The following is a 23561-nucleotide window of genomic DNA, read 5'->3' as shown; positions in this document are numbered from 1 at the left end:
ACGTTAGTGACTCTCCACATTTAGGATGAATTTGGGGTTTGATGAAGATCGTTTAAATGCATTAATCCACATTGATCAACATCAGAGCACTTTAGATCTGTCGTATGTGATGAACTGTGACCAGTCGCCATCGTGCAACATTTGCATGCAATGGGAAAAGTTAAAAAATCAGGTATATGGGTACAGCATGCTCTAACCCAAAATCACAAAAATCGGCTGGTGGAGATAAGTGCACCTCTGCCTGTTCATCAGCTGGCTCATGAACAACACAAACCCTACCCCACCACTTTGTGCTCATTGCACTCAACCTTTGATGGTCCACCATTTCCTGACTGAATGCCCTTTTTTTAACCACTTACTTTCTCGTTTGTGTTTGCTGTCTGCGTTATCTGCCATTTTAGCGAATGACACGCGGGCTGTCAACCACGTTTTACTTTTTATCCATTGTAGCAATATGGCGAAGAAATTTAATTTTCAGTTAAAGACCTCTGTTTCTCTATGGTGTATTTTAGAGACATGTATTTCCGCATGTCCCTGTCTTTAGCTGTCTTCTCTTCCTTTGGTTGGTATTAACGTGTAGTCGTATTTACCTCTTCTCTCTGTCTTCATTTTCTATAGTTTTGACATGAGCGTGTACGACCCTAGTTTTTGTGCCCTAACAAACACCAACCATTCACATCCTGTATTGTTACTGGTGATGAGAAATGTTATTTTTGTGCTAGCATAAGGAAAAGAAAGGAATCAGTGAGCCCAGATGAAGCAGCTACTCCCCCTACAAAGACCTGCATGTGTCCACAAAAGATAATGTTAAGTATCTGGTAGCACAGTGATGGTGTGGTGTACCACATGTTGCTTCCCCGATATGTAACCATCACGGGTGACAAATATTGTCAACATCTGAGAACAATCAGGAAGACTGCCTAAAGTGATGCTATTCAATGCTAACCTCTGTCCGCATTCTACTAGACTGACAGGAGTTGCGTTGAGAAGTCATTCCACACCCACATTATTTACCTGAACTTGTGCCCTCAATGTTCATCTTTCCTGCTATCTATCGAATAACCTTGAAGGGACTTTCTTTCCTGATGGAAATGGACTCCGAACGTGGCTTGACAAGTTCTTCACCTCAAAACCACGTGATTTCTATAGTTGCATTGGCAGATTGTTGTAACTAGTGAAGGAGAATATGTTATTGATGACAAAAGTTTCTGTTATGTGTATCTGTTTTGTTTATTAAACTTATGGAAAAATGCTGTGGACTTGTGCACCAACCCAATACTTTCTGCTCCCCTGGGGGCTCACGGTCCTTTCGTGAGGACATGTGTGGCAAGCACGGGGCCTCGAGCTATTGCAGCCTTCCTTCTTTCCCAGGCTGCATTTCCTTTGCCTTCCTCTCCTTTCCTGTCCTTGCTCCTTCCCCTCCGCTCTCTCCTCTCCCTCTCTTGGTGTCCTTGTTTATGTTAGCCCCGCTATCCTCCTGGTTATGTTGGCTTTGCAATTTGGTTTTGTTGAGTAATTACCTCATCCTTTTGTCATTCTCTGGTTCCCCTCTGGGGTTTGACCTCCATTACGAAATTTCTATTCCGTAGTGTGAGCCATTTGGGAAAGAGCACCTTACCTAGTGTCTCCGGCGTGTGCCGTTCTAGTTCATTCCATCTTTTCCCTCACATCGTTGTCTGATGCTAGGGTACATAGCCGGCCTGTGTGGTGGAGTCGCTATGTACCCTTTTGGTTGAGCCCCCCTGAAAACACAGGGATCACACTTCTGATACCTGAGGTGTGACCACCTCATGTAAGCCTAGGAGTGGTTGCTTGTCACCCTGGAGCAATGGAACTTCTAGCAATGACCGCCGTGCCAGACGGCCGTTGCTGTGGTTGGGTGGTGCCCGTGGGGAGAGCCCCTGATCAGAGTGGGTTGTATCAAGGCAGAAGCTACGCAAATGAAACTCGTACGGGTTCAGAACTCTGGCCGTTCTTCTACGGCCGTCTCTTTGAGTGGAACTGATTCTTTTAGTGCTGCTTTTTCGGCCTTCCCTTCCATGTCTACCCCCTGGGAGGGGGGCCAGGCTAGTCGGCCAAGGGCAAAACCTTTCCCCTGCTATCTGGTTTGCACCAGGACTGATGATATACTTTCACCAATACCAAACCTTTATTTTTTGTGGAAGACATTGAAGACAAGTTTGGTGAAGTGGACTCTCTGAGCAAGATGCGGTCGGGTTTGATCTTGATCAAAACTGCTTCATCTGCCCAGTCTGCAGCCCTTCGTGCCTGTGACCATCTTGGCACAATTCCTATGTCCTTTACCCCCCCCCCCCCCCCATCAGTCTTTGAATATGGTTCAAGGTGTAATTTTTTACAGGAACCTCATCATTCAAACTGATGAAGAACTTAGGGACAATCTGGGACGGTGGGGTGTTCACTTTGTTTGGCGTGTTCAGAAGAGTCTGAAGGACAATCGCATGGATACAGGTGCCTTTATCCTGGCCTTTGAAGGGGATACTCTCCGCGAGAAGGTCAGGATTATGGTTTATCAATGTGATTTAAAGCCGTACATCCCACCACGTATGAGATGTTTTAAGTGCTTGCGTTTTGGACACAGGTCTTCCCGCTGTTCGCAGGCCCCTCTCTGTGGTGACTGTGGACATCCACTTCATGAGGGGAGTTCCTGTGTTCCCCCTCCTGTGTGTGTGTGTGTGTGTGTGTGTGTGTGTGTGTGTGTGTGTGTGTGTGTGTGTGTGTGTTAACTGTCATGGCAATCATTCTCCATGTTCACCAGATTGCCCGGCTTATAAGAAGGAAAAGAAGATACAGGAGTATAAGTCCCTTGATCGTCTAATCTACACTGAGGCTTGTAAGAAGTATGCACGTCTTCATCCTGTGTCAATGATGTCTAGCTTCCTTACCCCAGTACTGAACCCCTCTCCTCCCCCCTTACCATGGGGTCCCCACACCCTCCCCTCCGGGTGCCACTCCCCCTCCCCAGCCGGAGGAGTGTCCCACTTCTTCGGCATCTACCAGTTAAGGGTGCACCTTCCCAGCACCTTCCAGGCCAAAGGTCTGCTGCCACATGACCACAACGAGAACCGCATTCTGTGAGCCCCCAGGTCGCCTGCTCTCTTTCTGTTTGAGATATTGCTGCAGTTGGCTCCCTTTTGCAGCACAGCCCTCCTCGATCGCAAACAGAAAGAAGACGAAACATAAGTCCCAGGACAAGGAGCCTCTGGTGTCGCCAGAGGTCCTGTCCCCACCTTTGCAACCTGACTCTGACCTGCTGTTCATGGATGTCGTCCTCTCCTTGTTGCTGACGGATGGTGACACGGCGGCATGACTGGCCTTAGCCTGTTCACTCCCCCATTTGAAACACCGTTCTGTGGTTATCCAATGTAATTGTAATGGATATTATCGTCACCTTCTGGAGTTGGAATCCCTTATTTCATCTTACTCTGCAGCTTGTGTGGTTCTACAGGAATCTTTTTACTGATGATCACTCACCGACCCTCTGTGGATTCCGTGCTTTCCGTCGAAATTGGGTCGGGCCTCTGGTGGCATTTGTATGTTGCTCCATACGGACGTTGCTAGCATGTGGATTCCTCTTCAAACTACATTGGAAGCGAATGCTGTTAGGGTCCACCTGGACTCTGAGGTCACGGTTTGCAATCTTTATCTCCCTCCTGACAGGACTCTTACACCTGCTGCCTTAACTGCCCTTCTTCAGCAACTTCCTCCTCCCCTCCTCCTTCTCGGGGATTTTAATGCTCATCATACCTTGTGGGGCAGTGCATTTCCATCTAGATGAGGTCTTCTCTTAGATCAGTTTATTACGGACCACGATTTGTGCCTTCTTAATGATGGCTCCCCTACTCATTTCAGTGCTGGTCATGGTACCTTTTCTACCATTGATCTTTCTCTTTCTTCTCCCTCTCTCCTCCCTTCATTACACTGGTCGCCACACGACAAACTTTGTGATAGTGACCATTTCCCGTTGATTCTCTCGCTCCCTTCCTGTTCCGTGGTGGACAGGTTACCTTGTTGGTCTTTCCAACGCGCCAATTGGCCTCTATACTCTGCATAGGTCGTGTTTTCTCCCTCATTGTCGGGTTGTATTGATGACGTCCTACGTGATGTGTCTGATGTGATTGTTCATGCTGCTAGCCTTGCTATCCCACGCTCATCTGGACCATTTCGCCGCCGGCGAGTCCCGTGGTGGAGTACAGCCATCGCCATCTGTGATCGCCGTCGAGCTTTGCAACACCTTAAGAGGCACCCATCCGCTGTCAATCTTATTACCTTTACAATGTCTTCACGCCAAAGCCCGTTGCTTAATCAAATGGAGCAAACGGGTTTGTTGGGAACTGTTTGTTTCTTCCCTCAGTTCTACTGTCGCTTTGTCATGGATATGGGCTAAACTTTGCTCTCTCCAGGGTTGCCATCGGCCTTGCCCTACTGGATAGCCTTTGCGTGGACCCGTTGATTCTCGTGGAACATCTTGCAACCCAACAGCATGAGCATCAACCTCCTATCTGGCTGCTTTCCTTCACCAGGAACAGCAGGCTGAAGCTTCCGCCTTATGTTTTACCCTTGTCAATCAGAATCTTACAACAAACCTTTTACTGAATGGGAACTTCTTTCCACACTTTCTTCTTCTGATGATACGGCCCCTGGCCCAGACTCCATTCGTAACCATTTGCTTCAACATCTCAGTGCTCCACAACGACAACATCTTCTCTGAATGGTTAACCGTATTTGGCTCCAGGGTGACTTTCCTTCTCATTGGAGGGATAGCATCGTGGTTCCTGTCCTTCAGCCTGGTAAGAACCCACTGTTTGTTTAAAGCTATCAGCCAATTAGTCTGACAAACATTGGTTGCAAGTTACTTGAACGGATGCTAGCCTGTCGGCTCAGTTGGGTCCTCGAATCTCGGGATCTATTGTCCCCTTACCAGTGTGGCTTCCGAGAGGGACGATCTCCGATCAATCATTTACATCGCTTGGAATCCGCAGTTCAGCAGGCTTTTTCCCAGTGCCGCCATTTGGTTGGCAGTATTTTTCGACCTTCGCAAGGCCTATGACATGGCTTGACTCCATCATATCTTATGTATACTTCATGATTTTTATCCGACAGTTCATGTTCCATTGGTCGTTCAGGGTTTGGGTTGGTACTGTTTTTAATTCTCCATGGACCCAAGAGAATGGCATCCCACAGGGTTCCATATTGAGTGTACTTCTTTTCCTCATTGCTATAGATCAACTTGTGGCCTCTGTCTGTCCTTTGGTTACCCCTGCTCTGTATGTGGGCGATTTCTGCATTTGGGTTAGTTCCTCTTCGATGGACTCTGCAGAGCGGCAGCTTCAGGGTGCTATAAGGCATGCCCCTGCATGGACCCTCCTCTCCTTTAAAACCGCAGGTGGTCCACTTCTGTCGCCATACTACGGACCACCCTGATCTGGAGCTCTACCTCGATGCTAAACGATTACCTGTGGTCCCACAGTTTCGTTTCTTGGGTTGTCGTTTCTACAACAAGCTCACTTGGCTGCCTCGTATCAGACTTCTGAAGATAGGATGTTTCCGTAAACTCAATGTCCTTCGCTTCCTTGCCCACTCTTCTTGGGATGCGGATCGTTCCCCTCTTCTCCTCCTTTATCGGGCTTTAGTGCTGTCTCGCTTGGACTCTGGTTGTCAAGTTTATGGTTCAGCTGCTCCTTCCACACTGCGCCTCCTGGATCCAGTCCACCATCGTGGTATCCGTTTGGCCACTGGTGCCTTCCCTACTAGACATGTTCATAGTCTCCTGGTTGAAGCTGGGTACCTACCCTCCCCCCCCCCCCCCTTTCTGTTCAGCGGTCCCAGCTTCTGGTTTCTTATGCAATCTTTGTCCATTCCTATCCCACTCATCCTTCCTATTCTATCCTGTTCCCAGACCAAGGACGTCTTGCGTCTCTTCGCTATGGTTTTCAGCTTCCTTCTTTGTCCTATATCCCACAGTCCTCCCCCCCCCCCCCCTCTCTCCCTCCTCCCCCTTGGTTAGTACCTCAGCCCCAGATTCGGATGGATCTCCACAGAGATCTGAAAGATTCCATTCCCCCGATGGTGTTCCATTGTTTCTTCCGACGACTTTTATGGGAGTTTCAGGATGCTATTGTTTTTTACTCAGATGGCTCTAAATCTGCTGGTCACGTGGTATACGGCTTCACATCCTCCATTGGCATGGTAAATCATCTCCTGCCAACTGCATGTGGGGTGTTTGCTGTGGAACTGATGGCAATTTCCCAGGCCCTTATCTTTATTAAACAGTCCCAACTCAACTGCGTTTTGTTATGTACAGACTCAATGAATGGCCTTCAGGTTATTGATCGGTGTTTTTCCTGCCATCCCTTGGTCTCGGCCATCCATGACTGTCTCGCTGATCTTCACCACGCTGCTTGTTCTGTTGACTTCCTTTGGGTCCCTGGCCATGTGGGTATCCCAGGTAATGAGCTTGCTGATCGTTTGACTTGGGGAGCTTATCCTCCCCCCCCCCCCCCCTCCTCCCCTTCTCTGTAACGCCACCTGCAGCAGATTTACAGCTTCATATCAAATCCCACTTCGCACAATCATGAGCCAACTTTGGGGAGGCTACACATGTCCCATGGCATTCTTTTCTCCGCCTCTCCCGAAAGGACTCGACCACGACCAGCCTGTGTTGTCTCTGCATCAGCCATACCAGGCTAACCCATGGTTTCCTTTTGCCTTATGAGCCATCCCCACTTTGTGGTTGTGGAGCCTTCCAGTCAGTAGCCCACATTTTGGTGGAATGCCCCCTTTTGGCTCTGCGTACTAAGTACAGACTTCCCCGCACGTTACCTTTAATATTGGCAGACGATTCCCGGATGGTTGAACTGGTTCTCAGTTTCCTCTGTGAAAGTGGTTTTTATTTTCAGTTCTAAGGTTTTTAACCTCCCTCTGGAGTAGGGGCAGGGCAGTGAGGGTTGGGGTGTCTCCCCCTGTAAGCTGTGTTTGGAGATTCCTGACTCCCCTCCCTGGCCAAGATCCTCTTTTCTCTGCCCTTTTACTCTGTTTTTATCGCTTTCTAGATTTGGTTAGTATCCCTTTACAATACGCACTTTTACAATCTAGCGGTTGAATGCTTTTCAATAGCAGGTGGTCTTGCCTGTACTGCATCAGAGGTGGGATATTTCCTGCCTCTAGCATAGCCTAGGGATTGCCCACTTGCTGACTTCCTCCTTTTGTTTTCACCATTGACAACACAACTGCACTTTTGTTTTTTAGCCTTTGCCCTTTTATCGTTATGACGATTCTGAGGTGTAAATCCTCTGCATGGACCGCCTTTGAGACAAGGGACTGATGACCTTGCTGTTTGGTCCCTTCGACCCCAATCAATCAACCAACCAACCAATACTTTCTGTAGTCAAATTTCCTCCATGATTGAAACCCCTATTCTCAATTTTCAAATTTTTAATATGTGTGAAGGTGTTTGTAACACGACATTCCTGCTCCAAAATCCTATTTGACTTGGAGGTCCCATTAGTATGTTAGAATTTATTTAGCTAATGTTTTATGGTGGTGGTTATGTTAGCCATGGGTCTTTTCATAAGGCTTGTATGTCCACCATGTTATTGGAGTTATTGGTCTATCGGCACAGTAACACCTTGTTAACTAGTCCCACTTTTCAATGTTTGATTGTACATTTTTCTGCACAGAACTGATCTGGAGCACAGGTATTCTTAATATAGCAGCTTTGAAAGCTTAAAATGTTGTATACTACATGTCCATTATTCTGGAATACAATGTCTTTAAAAAACATTCACTTGATTTCACATACCAATAGTGTCCATACTAGTGAAGATGTTAGCTTACACAGTTTCAAAAGAACCATTCAGTTGTACTAGGGTGTAACTTTTACATGCATCACGTACAACCTTGGGTTGTTTTTACAATTACGTATAGGATCAGAGTTTGAAGGTATATTTAAAGAATGTTCAGTGTGTCCTCCCCATGTCATGGCTTTATTTGCTGTATTCACTGCTGTTATTTAAAGGAGATGCACACAGGTGGGGGTCTTCACTCAGAACCGACCATCCCCATCCCCCCCCCCCCCCCCCCCTCAAAAAAGTGGGACTTGACTATGAAGGGCAGTGATATAATGGGAGGTCTGTATGCCGGCCCTTTTTGCTGATAAGTTGTTGAGGCAACACATTTTTTTTAGAAATGCTCTTACATACACAGAATGCCCCCCTGCGGGTCCGGGGGTTGGAATAGGCCCGAGGTATTCCTGCCTGTCGTAAGAGGTGACCAAATGGAGTCTCACACATTTCGCCCTTTATGTGATGGTCCCCTGTAGGGTTTGACCTCCATTCTTCCAAATTTTTCCTAAGAGCGAGCCAATTGGGAAGGGCGCCTTACGTGGTGCGCCATGTCCATCATGCGCTGAGACCTATCGCATCTGCACTTCTGCTCATTCTCCAACTGTTGGGTGAGGTCACACCCTCCTGTGTGCGTATTTTTTCCATCATCTGTGCAGTATCATTTTCTACGCTGACAATGATGGACTTGTTTGCTTGGTTGCACCTGTAGCCAGTCTGTTGTGGTGGGACCATCATGTACCCTGTTGGTTGTAGACCCATGACCACACAGGGATCGCTCTGCTGATGCCTGCGCCTTTAACTTCCCACATATGCCGAGGTGTAGATGCCAGTCACCCTGGGGCATTGGGACTCGGGGCAATGGCCATCCTGCCATTCAATGCACAGAAGTATGACCCCAAGTCGTTCCCCTTCCTGACCACACCATGGGAGGAACGTCAGGCTAAGGATGGCAGCAAATCTTATTCGCCCTGGTACCTGGTATGGGGACTCCTTTGTCTTGATGAAGCCTCATTTTTTTGTAGAGCATTTAGAGGACAAGTTTGGGGAGATGGAGGGCTTGTCCAAAATGAGATCTGCATCAGTCTCGATGAAAACAGCATCCTCTGCCCAGTCATGGGCGTTGCTCACTTGTGACAAGCTGGGGGATGTTTCTGTAACCATCATGCCCCATAAGAGCTTAAATATGGTCCAGTGTATCATATTTCGCAGGGATATTCTTTTGCAGCCTTGACGATGAGCTGTGCACCAATTTAGAGTGGTGAGGTGTACATTTTGTTTAGCGTCTCCAGCGGGGTACAAGGGATAATCAGGTTCTCACTGGTGCCTTCGTCTTGGCCTTAGAGAGTGATACATTACCCGAGAATGTCAAGGTAATGGTCTACCGCTGTGATATAAAGCCCTATATCCCTCCTCCAATGAGCTGCTTTAAATGCTGGAAGTTTGGCCATATGTCTTCCCACTGTACTTCCAGCATCACATGTCGAGATTGTGGACGTCCATCCCATCCCAATACTTCATGTTCCCCACTTCCCAGCTGTGTCAACTGCGGAGAGCATCATTCCCCTTGCTCGCCAGACTGCAGGATTCTCTAGAAAGAAAGGAAAACCATGAAGTACAAGACCTTGGACCAAATCACCTACACTGTGGCTAAAAGGAAATTTTAATGCCTACATCCTGTACGTATGACATCGTCTTACGCCGCGCTACAACAGTTCTAGCCCCATCAGCTCCGCCAACCCCAGTCACCTTTCAGAGCCAGAAGACTACACCTGTCCCCTTGATGGTGGGTGGCACTTCCCTCCCTGTTGCTCCCCTGCACCACCTACTTTGGGGCAAGCCCCCTCCCCCTGCCCCCCCAACCATGAATCCCCACTTCTGCACGGGATAAGTGTATGTCTTCCTCGGCTCCTCTCTAGGAAGGGGTCCCTTGGGTCACTCCCTTCCCAGTTTTTTGCTAGTGGGAAAGATGACACGCGCCAGTGGCTGAAGAGCCCAAAAGCAGCTGGTCGTAGGGCTTCACAATCATCCTCAGTCCCAGAGACTGAATCAGTAAAGTTCTCCCAGGCAGGGAAACACAATGAGCAGTGAGAGAAATCCAGGACCAAAGTCCCAAGATCAAGGGAATTGCTGTGCCACCCACACCACTGCTACCTACACGCCCTGCATCTGCGAATGAGGTGGAGATTCTGGCGTCCGCCGAGAACCAAGATCTCGCCGGACCCTCAGACACAATGAATATAGACTGCTCAGGCAATAAATCAGTGGCAGCAGGTGACCCTGAGGCGTAAACTGCCTCATTGAATGTTCCATGCCTTTTCAGTCTCACGACGACGTCATCCTCCAGGGGAATTGGGGCAGTTTTTTCCACCGCACGGCTGAGCTATGGCAACTGTTAAGCGTTACACTTGCTTTCTGCATTGCCCTCCAGGAAACCTGGTTTCCACCAAATCGGACCCCTGCCCTCCGTGGCTATAAGGGATATTGCAGGAACCATATTGACTGTAATCAAGTGTCAGGTGGAGTTCGTGTTTGTCCTAAACTCGGTCTGCAGTGAAACTGTGCCCCTTGAAACCCTTCTTGAATCTGTGTCTGTCAGAATAAAGGTGACGCAGGAAATAACTGTTTGCAGTGTATATCTTCCTCCAGATGGTGCAGTACCCCTGAATGTATCAGCTGCAGTGATTGATCAACTCCCTAAACCTTTCCTACTTTTGGGAGATTTTATCGCCCATAACCTCTCGTGGGGTGGCACAGTGCCTACTGGCTGAGGCAGAGAGGTTAAAACTTTACTGTTTCAGTTCGACCTCGGCCTCTTAAACACTGGGGCTGCCGCACATTTCAGTGTGGCTCATGGTAGTTACTCGACTATTGATTTATCAATTTGCAGCCCAGGAATTCGCCCATCTACCCACTGGAGAGCACATTATGGCCTGTGTGGTAGTGACCACTTCCCCATCTTTCTGTCACTGCCCCAGCGTCAGGCCCATGGACGCCTACCCAGATGGGCTTTAAACAAGGCGGACTGGGAAACTTTCACCTCTGCTGTCGCTGTTGAATCTCCCCCACACAGGCACATCGATGTGATGGTTGAGCTGGTGACAACAATAATTCTTTCTGCGGCAGACAACGCGATCCCTTGCTGTTTAGTGTGCCCCGGTGAAAGGCAGTCATTTGGTGGCGGAAGTCGCTGAAGCTGTTGAGGAGTGTCGGCGAACTCTGCAGCAGCACCCTCCCCTGGAGCAACTCATAGCCTTTAAACAGCTCCGTGCCCGCATTCGCCAACTTATCAAATGATGGAAGCAGGAGTGTTCGGAGAGATACGTATCGACCATTGGGTGTCGTATGTCACCTTCCCAAGTCGGGGCAAGGATCAAATGCCTTTTTGGGTACCAGACCCCAGCAGGTGTTCCCGGCGTTAACATAAATTGTCTGTTGCCTACCGATGCAGTCGTGATTTCTGGGCACTTTGCTGACAACAATGCTTGAGCTTCTTCGTTGGAGAATTACCCCCCAGCCTTTTGCACTCTCAAGCAGCGGCTGGAAGGTAAAGTCCTCTCATTCACTACTTGCCACAGTGAATGCTATAACGCCCCATTTACAGAGTGGGAACTCCTCAGTGCCCTAGCACATTGCCCTGACACAGCTCCTGGGCCAGATCGGATCCATAATCAGATGATTAAACATCTCTCATCTGATTACCAGCGACATCTCGTCATCTTCCAACCTGATCTGGTGCGATGGTGTCTTTCCACCACATTGGTAGGAGAGCACCATCATTCTGGTGCTCAAACCTAGTAAAAACTCGCTTGATGTGGATAGCTATTGGTCTATCAGGCCACCAACATTCTTTGTAAGCTGCTGGAACGTATGGTGTGTCGGTGGTCGGGTTCGGTCCTGGAATCACGTAGCCTACTGGCTCCATGCTAAGGCGGCTTCCGCCAGGGTCGCTCTACCACTGATAATCTTGTGCCCCTTGAGTCTGCCATCTGAACAGCCTTTTCCAGACGCCAACACCTTGTTGCTGTCTTTTTTGATTTACGAAAAGCGTATGACATGACCTGGTGACATCATATGCTTGCCACATTATACGAGTTGGGTCTCAGAGGCCTGCTCCCGATTTTTATCCAAAATTTCCTGTTGCTTCGTACTTTCCAAGTTGGTGCCTCCCACAGCCCCCCCCCCCCCCCCCCCCCCCCCACACACCTTTCCCCTCATATTCAGGAGAATGGCATTCTACAGGGCTCTGTGTTGAATGTGTATCTATTTTCAGTGGCCATTAACTGCCTAGCAGCAGCTGTAGTGCCATCTGTCCCACCTTATCTGTATTCAGAAGAGTTCTGCATTTCGTACTGATCCACTAGTACTGGTGTTGCTGAGTGGCGCCTGCAGGGAGCCATCCACAAGGTGCAGTCATGGGCTCTAGCTCACGGTTTCGAGTTTTTGGCTGCTAAGTCCTAAGTTACGTGCTTCTGTTGGCATCGTACCATTCATCTGGAACCAGAACTTCACCTTAATGACGATCCATTCACTGTAGTGGAGACATAGATATTTGGGACTGTTTTTCGATGCCTGATTGACTTGGCTTCTTCATCTTCGTCGGCTTAAGCGGAATCGCTGGCAGAACTTCTATGCCCTCCACTGCTTGAGCAACACCAACTGGGCTGCAGATCGCTCTACACTGCTGCAGCTCTACAGAGCCCACGTTCAATCCCGCCTTGATTATGGGAGTGTGGTTTACGGTTCGACGGCGCCCTCAGCATTGCGTTTACTCGACCCAGTGCACCACTGTGGTGTTCACCTAGTGACTCGAGCTTTAAGGACAAGTCGAGAAACCAGCGTCCTTGTGGGGGCCGGAGTCCCTCCATTGCAGGTTAGGCACGCACAACTGCTGGCCAATTATGTTGCACACATTCGTAGTTCTCCTGCACATCTGAATTACTGTCTCCTTTTCCCGCCCATGTCAGTTCATCCCCCACATCGGTGGCCCTGGGCAGAGCTTCCAATTGCAGTTTGTGTCCGATTCCTTCTTTCCAAACTGGAGTCCTTACATATACCACCTATACTTGAGGTCCATTCATGGACACCTCCATGGTGTACACCTGGGCCATGGCTTCGCCTGAAACTTTCACATGGTCCTAAGGACTAATTTAACCCTGCGGCTCTCCGATGCCACTTCCTCGTGATTCTTGACATGTACAGAGGCCATGAAGTGGTTTACACTGACAGCTCTGGTGGATGATCACGTCGGTTTCGCATATGTCCATGGAGGACATATTGAACAGTATTCCTTGCCCGATGGCTGCAGTGTTTTCACTACTGAGTTGGTGGCTATATCTCGTGCTCTTGAGCACATTCGTTCATGTCCTGGGAATTAGTTTTTTCTGTGTACTGACTCCTTGAGCAGCCTACAAGCTATCAACCAGTGTTACCCTTGTCATCCTTTGGTAGCGACAATCCAGGAGTCATCTATGCCCTGGAACGGTCCAGTCGTTCAGTGGTGTTTGTCTGGACCCCAGATCATGTCGGAATCCCAAGCAACGAACTTGCTGACAGGCTGGCCAAACAGGCTGCACGGAAACCGCTAATGGAGATTAGCTTCTCTGCAACTGACCTGCATTCAGTACTATGCCACAAGGTCTTGCGGCTTTGGGAGATGGAATGGCATAACCTCAGTACATAACAAACTGCATGCCATTAAGGAGACTACAAATGTGTGGAAGACCACCACACGAGCCCCTCACAATGACTCTGTGGTTCTGTCAGTTCAGCTTTGGCCACACTTTCGTGATACATGGCTACCTCCTGCGCCCTGGTGACCCACCTCAGTGTCGGTGCGGCACCCAGCTGACAGTGGCCCATATCTTGGTGAGCTGTCCTCTTTTGGCTGCCCTGCGACGGACTCTTCAGTTACCGGACTCGTTGCTAGTAATTTTAGCTGACAATGCCTCATCGGAGAATTTAATTTTAAGTTTCCAGAATTAGATTTTCACTCTGCAGCGGAGTGTGCACTGATATGAAACTTCCTGGCAGATTAAAACTGTGTGCCAGACGGAGACTCGAACTAGAGACCTTTGCCTTTCGCGGGCAAGTGCTCTACCATCTGAGCTACCCAAGCACGACTCGCGCCCCATCCTCACAGCTTTACTTCTGCCAGTATCTCGTCTCCTACCTTCCAAACTTCACAGAAGTTCTCCTGTGAACCTTGCAAAACTAGCACTCCTGGAAGGTAGGAGACGAGATACTAGCATAAGTAAAGCTGTGAGGTCGGGGCATGAGTCGTGCTAGGGTAGTTCAGATGGTAGAGCACTTGCCCGCGAAAGGCAAAGGTCCCAAGTTCAAGTCTCAGTCTGGCATACAGTTTTAATCTGCCAGGAAGATTAATTTTAAGTTTTTTATGACAGTGGGTTTTATCATTCTATATGACTTTTTGCTCATGTCCTTTGTCCCTTTGTGCTATCCACTCTAATGCTTTTAGGCTGGATGTTTTAATGTGCTGCAGAGTGGCTAGCTTTTCGTTTTTATTCTCATGGTCGGCCAGCCACCGTCATCTGCTCTCTTGTTTTTATCCCTTCTGCCTGCCTCTTGCTTCTCTCTGGTTTTCTTTTCCTGTTTTGTCCATAGTAGTGTTGGTTGTCCTTCTGTCATTCTTCTGCTTCTTCCATTCTCCTGTTGTTGTGCTGTACGTCTCATTTTTCTTCTTTATGTTGTGTAATTATTTTACTGGGAACGAGGGACCGATGACCACGCGGTTTGGTCCCTTCCCCCCCTCCTTTATACCAACCAACCAACTGGTGCAATGATGTTCCATGTCGTTGGTAACTGAAATTTTTTGCATGTTTCTGTCACTGTGGAAGAAGTTAAAAATCCCACCTATCCATATTTGTGAATCCTGTAAGTGCATTTTCTGCAAAAAAATAAGTCCTTTTTTGTGGTAACAGTGTAAAACATTCTGAATGTGAATAGAAGTTGTTTATATCCATCTCATAAAAATGTTTTGAACCATTTGTGTATATTTTCTGTAATAAGGTATTAATTCACTATTTTTGCAGGCTGAAAAATAATACTGAAGGTGGAGACGATTTGTCAAGTAGAGACATACTAAAAGTGGAAAAAGATATGGTATGTATTCACCGTTATGTATACCTTAACCCTTACAATAAAAATGTTATTTTTTTAGCGTGCGGTATCAAAAGGGCGCCGGGTGGGGAGGGGGGGGGGGTTGTGCCCACCACAAAACATTTTTTATTAACAAAAAATTGTATAGTTATTGATGTGTAATAAAGGTCCAGAAACTTTACATTTCTTTTAGCACTCTGTACAAAGCTGCATTTAGTATTTTTCATTTTTTCATCATTTAAGTTTATTTAGTCTTATTTTCTTGAGCAGTATCTCTTTACAGCAAAAGTCATTAGAGTTATTGAAGAACATTTCATTGTAATTCAAAAAATTACAGATATTTTAGCTTAAATACAGCAGTTTACATACATAGTTTCTGGGATCACTTATTCATTACTTTCTCCAGAAACATCTTCACACTTGGAAAATATAACAGTTTCCTTGTGTTTAGTGCATGTGTCTCTCTTTCAGTTGTTACAGATCATTGCTGTTTTGTTCACTTTATTGTACTTCATTGCTTTTGACTGGTGACTGGCTTTCACAACACAAATGACATCTTTCTCCTCCTCCTCCTCAAGCTTCCTTTGCAGCGAACTTCTACTTCATATTCCATCTGATAATACCTCCCATGGCTGAAACCACACATTTTTGGAGTCCTCTAATATCTTTATCCTTTTCCTCAATGTGTGGTTTCGTGAGCTGTGGTCCCAATTCTTTAAGAAGAAGCAGTCACTTATTACATTTTTTTTTATTTCAATCTGGAAACTTGAGCAGAAGAAATGTATAACCATTTAACTGTGCTTTGTACAAGAGTATAGAAAATAGATAGCAGCTAACTTCTTGTAGCACTCTTAGTTTAAAATTTCCTCACCGTTTGATCAATTGTGTCAATGCCGCCTTTTGTCTCATTGTAATATAAATTTGACTATTTTCCTCGTAGTGCAGTAGGTGAACCAATTACAGTGTCATAATGTTGAGCCGACAGCAACAGAAGGGGATCTGCCACCCCCATCCCCGGGAGAATATAGGAAGCAGTTGTGGTTGGGATATTTCCAGACTATAATCATTGAATGCAAATTTACTGGAATATAATTTTCCTCTTGAAATGCCTTTCATTTCTTGAGGTATATGCTTCTTATTAGCTTGTAATGTTTCCCTAAGAGTTAGCTTGTGATTCCTCCACAAATTTTCAGCCAACTCAATTGAATGTCTGTGGCGACATTGCACCCTGAGTTGTGTATAGGAACAACCAGGCATTTCACTACAGCTGCAGCTGAATTTGATTGTTGTGTGCTATCTCTTCATGCAGCTCCTTTCTGAGTACATGGTTTTAGAATCTGTGAGCATTCATATAAGTGTACCATAATTTCCAGGAAGGGACACCTACCACAGAACAATGTGACAGCATTTTATCATAACAGTGTGCATCCATGCAGATTAATATCTTGGCAGTAATTCAATCATTTTATCAAATACTTCTTGTATTGCAGCAAACTTGGTGTATTAGTATGAGCCACTTGGTTTATCTTCACTCTGGATTTGAATGCATCCAAAAACTGGCACAGGACGGCTAGCACATGGCGGCAATATTCCTCAGTTAAGACAGATTCTGTTGCTCGTTGGATAGTAGCTTCCTTCACTTTGTTATATTTAATAATAATGCAGCACGATTCTTCGTCTATGGCACTAAGCTTCCTGGACTGGTTCACACTAAGCTTCCTGGACTGGTTCAGTGGTCATGTTCTCTGCACTCATTTCACATCACTCTGTCATCATATCTTACTGTTTTAGTTAACTGACAGAATCTAGTTCTACTCATAGTATCAGTATAAATAAACCTCCATGAAGTGTTGCACCATAAATCCTTCTCCATTATTATAAGTAACTATATACATGCCATGAAATAAAGTCTGTCTGTTTTGGGTAAATTCCATCTCAGTTCTTCTTCACTGGTATGATTTATTATAATGATAAAAATTTCCGGAGGAAAAAATCTTTTCGAATGTTGTTCCTACTTAAACTTCATTTGTTTTGCCTTCTCGCTCTTTCACTATGTTTTGTGCTACTCACCTTGTGATATGAAGATGTTTGGACATAAAAACTTTTCCAGTGGTTGTAAAATACTTCTCACAGACCTCACCAGCTGTGTCATTGTCTGCTGCAGGTACCCATTGTTTGTCTTCAGAGTCTGTACAACAACACGTTCCTCTTCAGTTCCGCTCTTCACTTCTTCGTTATCACCAAATTCAATTTCAGAATCTGTTGATTCTTCTAAAATGTCTAATACTTCTCTCTCAGTGAGAGAGCGTTGTTACATTTTCAGTCACTGTCATCTGTAGCACTGGCCAAAATGGCACTGAATAAGAACTAACAAGAAACAATCAGAAGCCAAAGAGAAGTGAATTATTGTTGAGATCATTGTTGCTATCCACAGAGAGAAATGTAATTCACAGAGGCTCATCACTGCCGAAATGTCATAAATTATGGAATAAGACAGTTGTTGTCAAGTCACATTTACTACTAAGGAGGTAGACTTTGATGACAGCCAGTAGACTTAAATTAACAAATTAAGTTTAGCTGAAGAAATGATATATTTATAAAATTGGGCTTAATAAATATTTTTATCAGAATTTTCAAAGATGAAATACGAATCTGAATTACAATATTTATAAAAGGTGGGCACAAAGTACCCTCCCCCCTTGGTACTGTAAGCAGTGAATTTGTCACAATAAATAAGATAAACAACTGTTGCATCCTGTGCTAAGAAATAGTGAAATAGAAATAGTTAGTTTAAAGATGAAAACGAGAAGTTGAGAATGAAACCAAAATGTAATTCTCAACCTCATATCAGTTATAAAATATGTGTAGTAGGAAGTTGAGTAAGCGGTCAGAACGAAATTTCCGAACTTGTGTGTGTCTAGGTACTGATTCGTCCAACTAAATTGGTGATTTGAAGAGAAAGTATGTTGTGTTAAATGTTATTTTCATCTAAACAGCGTAACAAACAAATGTCATACATGACAAACCAAAATTATATGCTAATATATTATATCCATTCACTCTTTAGCCAATGAGGTAAGATCTTATCACAATAAATTTCCCCTAAAGAGAGATTTTTAGTTTCATTGTATTTTACTTATTTTCAGGCTCCTTTACCAGTTCCAGACGGAGAACATAAATTGGAATATGAATACTGGCTATGGTATAGTCATAGGACACCAGGAAAACAAGCATCAGTACAAAATTATGATCAGAACTTGAAACTTATTGCAAGGTTTGCTACAGTTGAACAATTTTGGGCATTGTATTCTCATTTAATAAGGCCCTCAGAACTATCTAGTCAGAGTGATTTTCACTTGTTCAAAATGGGCATAAAACCGATGTGGGAGGTAATGAAAGTCACATATTGAATACATAACTTAAGATTATTCAGCTATTTTTATCAAATTTCACTTTTTTGTGCCTTTTTCATACCTTTTTTCTTTTTTTTTAAAAAAGCAAAGAAACAAGATGAATAATTCTTGTCAAAGTAAGTTCAGAACAATATGATCATTAAAATGTACACATGGAGGTTCAGGTTTCTACTTTAGACAAAAGTTAAACCAAGATCAGTGATTGCTATGTTTAATGACAGACTGGTTTAATTTCTAGTGTGAGGCAGCTTAACCATTGCAATATTGTGCCAAGTAACATCACAAACAAATTTAGCATAAAAAAGGCCCTGCCAAAAGTGGCCAGTAAGGATTGAATAACCAGACAATGGAATAACGTGTTTCTCCTTCTCTGTGAAACGAGAATTTACCTTGTATAAGATTCAGCACAACATACTACAGTATGTTTTATCTTCAACACTATAGCATTTTAAGAATAGTTCTGTACAAAAAAATTTTGTTAGTAGCAAAATCAGACTGGGAACAGAACTGGGGGGGGGGGGGGGGGGGGGGGGATGAAATGATCGTATGGCATTTATTGGCCAGGATATCCCCTTCAGGGTTCGGCCGCCATATTGCAAGTCTTTTTAGTTGATGCCACTTCGGCGAATTGTGTGTCGATGATGATGGACATAAAACACCCAGTACCCTGCTAGGAATCAAACCTGGGCCCTCCTTGCTCGGTAGGCGGTAATGCTACCGCTGTGCTACGGAGTTTGATGGAACAGAACTGATTCCATGACAAAATAAGTGCTGTCAGACACACTTGGCAGCAGCAATTTGAGTGTTGTTATGCTAGTAGAATGTGAAAGAACTATGGAGGGTGTTTCAGCACACTCAGTTGAAATCTGTTGTTCAACATCAGAAAGATTTCTGCTTTCTCATTTTCTCCCTCAAGCCTGGTTCTGTTGTTATTTTATATTTAATTTTTTTTCTGCCGTATCCTCCCCCATGTTTCTGTATTCTGCATCTATTCAATTTCCCCATGTGTACTACTTCTAAACAGTCCACTGAATTTCTAGATGCATGGCATAGTGATGTACACATTAAGTTGAAGTGCATTTATCTGCTGAAGCTAACTAAGCACTGTCAATTTGAAGACATATAATTCAGTAGAACAACACATAAATGTTAAGCTTTCTGACAATTTGTGGAAAATAGGAACAGATGCATGCATGTTCATGCAGCTATACTGGGCAAACTGAACAAATTCAAAAGCTTTCAATACCTAAAGGAAACTATTGATGACACACGTAGCATGTGTTGGGAATGACAGTGATGTCATCTTCAATCTTCTGTTTAGTTTCATGGATAGTTGCATGATATGTGTTGTGCACATTGCTTTTAAGGCGTCCTTACAGGAAGAAATCTCATACAACATCAGAGGATCTTGCAGACAATAGAATGTCACTTTTGCGGGAAATATGTGCCTTCCAAACGATTGGCAAATGGCTTCCATCAAATATCAAGTAGTATGTGATGTGACTTCATTTGGCTGAAATGATTGTTTGAGATATTAAGATCATACAATCTGATTTTAAAGAATGTTTCAAGTATATCAGCAGACTGACTGGATGTTACTGTTGTTACAATGTCATCCTCAAATTCAAAAAGAGTAAGGGTTATTGATAGCATGAAATGATACAGTACACCTTGGTGCTGTATAATGGATGGTTGTGAAACTTGCAAGGATTTTCTAGTGCATAGTAACAGAAATTCTGTTTTTTAACGTATCCATTAATGTTGAAGTGAGAACCATCTGACATCCACATGCTGTTGAGGAAGTTTGTGTCCTCGTTGACTTTATTTAACAATTGTTCATCTAACTCCCTATGTGACACAGACTCGTGAATTTAATTTCTTTACAATCTGTAAATGATAGGCTTGGAACTTCAATTCATGCAGTATTCTTTGTACGCATGGTCACCCAGTCTCGAGTGCACCTCCATGGTGTGGAACTGAGTGGCGATGGCCCCTCTCAATGGAAACTTGGACAGCTGCAATGTTCTCTGTGGTACATACTGTACAGATGCCACCTGGAGGCTTCTTTTTCAAAGCTGAACCAGGTTCTTCAAAATTACGCACCCAGATTGTAATTGCATGAGCAGATGTGTCGCGTCTAAGATGTCCAAGCTGGTAGTGCGGTCGAAATACCCTGTGTGGAGCAGTACCTCGTTCCGCACCACTCCAGTGTTGCATGTTTGCTAAATGGCAACACACTGCAACAGTTAAATATCAGTTCCAAACAATTGCCAGATATACAGTGTTGATAACACTAACATTCAAAATTTCCTATTTCCTTGCTCCACCCTTTATAATCATTTAAAAATGGCATTTAGCTATTTCATCTCTCTCTGTGTGCCAGCAAATTGACTCGTGTGATATTGACAGTCCTAGTGTCTTTTGAGCTTCCCACATCCTTTTTAGTTTCTCATTCTCCATAGTTTTATGAGAAATCATGGTACTCTTCCACAACTATACTGAGTCAGGTGGTGCAGTGATTAAAATACTCGGCTCACATTCTGGTGGAACAGGGTTCAAATAACCGTATAGTCAACTTGATTTAGGTTTCTCATGATTTCCTTTAAACACTTCAGGAGCTTTGTACGGCTCTGATCTCGCTTATAACTTTAAAAAATATTTTTACAATTTAATATGTTAAAATTGTATATATGCTAATGAGTGTGTGCTTGCCATTTAAGAAGTGTTGTGCTAATATTATATGATATGTTAGTGACAGGGAGGAAGGAGGGACATTGAAGGCAGACCAATCATTTTTTAATCGACAGACTCCATGTTCATACACTGAATGCAGTGGTTAGCACACTGGGATCACATTTAGGATGATGACAGTTCAAATCTGCATATGGCTATTCTGATTTGGGCTTTCCATGATTTCCCTGTGTAACTAAAGGCAAACGGCGGGATGATTCCTTTGAAATGCCACAGCCAATTTCCTTCCCTAATCAGAACTTGTACTTGGATTATAATGACCTTGTTGTTGGCGGAATGTTAAACGCTACTCTCCTTCCTTCATGTATGAGCTTAAGGTCGAACAGCATTGCCAAACCTTCATTATTTGATTATTGTGCTGCTTTCAGTATTGATAAAGTAAGAGTTCTATATATGCTGATTAGTCTGAGAGACCAGTTTTCTCCTCATAATTCCTTCAATTGATCTAGGCTTATTCTGTGTATCTGTTTTTCTATTAAGTGAGAAGTGGGGTTGAGTATAAAAATTAAGTTAACTAGATAAATTCCATATATTTTTTGGAATAGGGAGGGCTAAGTAACAAATGAAAAATTTGGATAAGTGGCACAAATATTGGCAAAAAAAAACAGAAATGACAAAGGATAATGTGAAGGCTGAAACTAGAAGTGTTACGGATCAATGAAGTGAAATGGAAGAAGATGAAGGTATGTAGTCAAATGTACATCGGGTAATAGGAACAGCAACAGAAAATGGTATAATGGGGGTATGGTTTCTTTTGAATAGGAAGGTTGGGTAAGAAGTAAGTTCCTATGAACAAATAACCAATTGTGTTATTCTCATAAAAATCAAAACCAAACCAATGCTAAGAGCTGTAGTTCATGTGTACATGCTGATGTTGCTAGCAGAAAATGATGATATGTAGAGAGTGTATAGGAGAATTGAGTTACTCCGATTATAAAGGAAGATGAAATTCTAATAACCATGGTGAATTGTGAAGGCATAGAAGGGAATGGGAGAATACAGGCTCTGCAATAGGATGTGGTAAAATTCAAGACAACAAGAAAACCTAGGAAAGTTCTGAATGCATCATATCATGGTGTAACAGGGATTCTGAAATAAAATAGTGGATTGCAGGGTATACCCACCATCTGTAAATGCAGATTGCAATTTGGCAGTGATGAAGAGTAGGCAAAATTCAGTCATTTGCAATAACAAATGTATGAAGAAGTAGGATACTGAAGTATTGAGGAACGAAGCGTGTTGAAAGATACTGAAGCTATTTGTAATGCAATAATAATACCACTGTAGATAGTGCTGTTGAGAAGAAAATCCATTTGTAAAAGGGGTGACAGGAGTTGAACTGACAAATATAGTTAAGAGAATGGTAATTGTGTTGAAATTGAGGGTAACAGAAGGAATACTTTATTTGATGAATGAAAGAAGAAAATGAAATAATGTTCAGGAGAAGGAAGGTTTTCAGCTTTGTCATTTGGAAATGAAATCATAAGGAAGTTCAAGGAAACTAAAGTGAAACAGCTGCAAAAAAAAATAAACAATTAAAACACAAATGTCATCAGGATAATTCAGCACACACACAAAAGTCAAAACAACTTCCACAGAATTACAAATCAAAGGCTTATCCTCAAAAATGTAAAAGGAACTGTAAAGTTAAATGCAGATGAGAGTGGATAAATTGAGGGATTACCTTGTTATGCTGTATGAGTAAGAAGACTGTAGGTAAGGAAAAATGGATGTCAATTTTAAAAACATATGGCACCCATTATTAAGAGTCAGGGGTTTGGTAGAGCTGTGGGGAACTTGTTGTCTAGCAAAGCAGAAAGGATAGATAAAATTATTGTTGAATTTCTAAAATCATTGGGGGAAGTGGCTATGCAGAACCTACAAGGCTAAAGATTATCATCCCAACAAAACATATAACAGCAGGGACAGATAAAAGTGAGAACTATCAAAACGTTGTTGTGACAGTAATAATAAAAAATAAATAAATAAAAAAAATTGAGGATGCCAAATCACTTTATCTTTAGGAAAGATAAAATCTCCAGAGAGGCAGTTTGACATTGTGTGTGATAATGGAAGAAAGAAGAAACAATAACACAGTTCTGTAGAAATTATCAACCTAGTTTTTTGCAATGTTGAGTGATGTAAAATATTTGAAATCTTCAGAAAATAGGTACGCACTATATGGAAACATGGTGAGGCCACTAAGACAGACCACCTCACGTATGTCAAGAACACGTAAATATTTTAAGGTATAGATTTTGCTTAGCTATAATAAACAATGTGGTGGTTTTGCTTATGATTGTAAATAATGTTTAAAGTTTATAGATGCTGAATTGTGACACTGACTTTATAATAGAACTACATACTTTTTCTCTGGCATTATAAAGAGCCTTCAAAGATAACTTCAGCAACATAGCAA

At 43.9% G+C, this 23561-nt stretch overlaps 1 protein-coding gene across 2 annotated transcripts in view; it reads left to right on the top strand.

Moving 5' to 3' along the window:
- LOC126485615 (eukaryotic translation initiation factor 4E type 2) overlaps positions 1-23561 on the top strand; it is a 45011-nt gene that overhangs the window by 4082 nt on the left and 17368 nt on the right. For both annotated transcript variants that reach the window (XM_050108890.1, XM_050108889.1), the window contains exons 2-3: positions 14912-14981; positions 18125-18367. In XM_050108890.1, the coding sequence (XP_049964847.1) occupies positions 14912-14981; positions 18125-18367 (313 nt within the window). The remainder of the gene's footprint in view (positions 1-14911; positions 14982-18124; positions 18368-23561) is intronic.

Source organism: Schistocerca serialis, chromosome 1 (genome assembly GCF_023864345.2).
Source record: "Schistocerca serialis cubense isolate TAMUIC-IGC-003099 chromosome 1, iqSchSeri2.2, whole genome shotgun sequence".
In the NCBI taxonomy this organism is placed as follows: Eukaryota; Metazoa; Arthropoda; class Insecta; order Orthoptera; family Acrididae; genus Schistocerca; species Schistocerca serialis.
The sequence above is the reverse complement of the archived record's forward strand: the minus strand, read 5'-3'. Positions and strand labels throughout refer to the sequence as shown.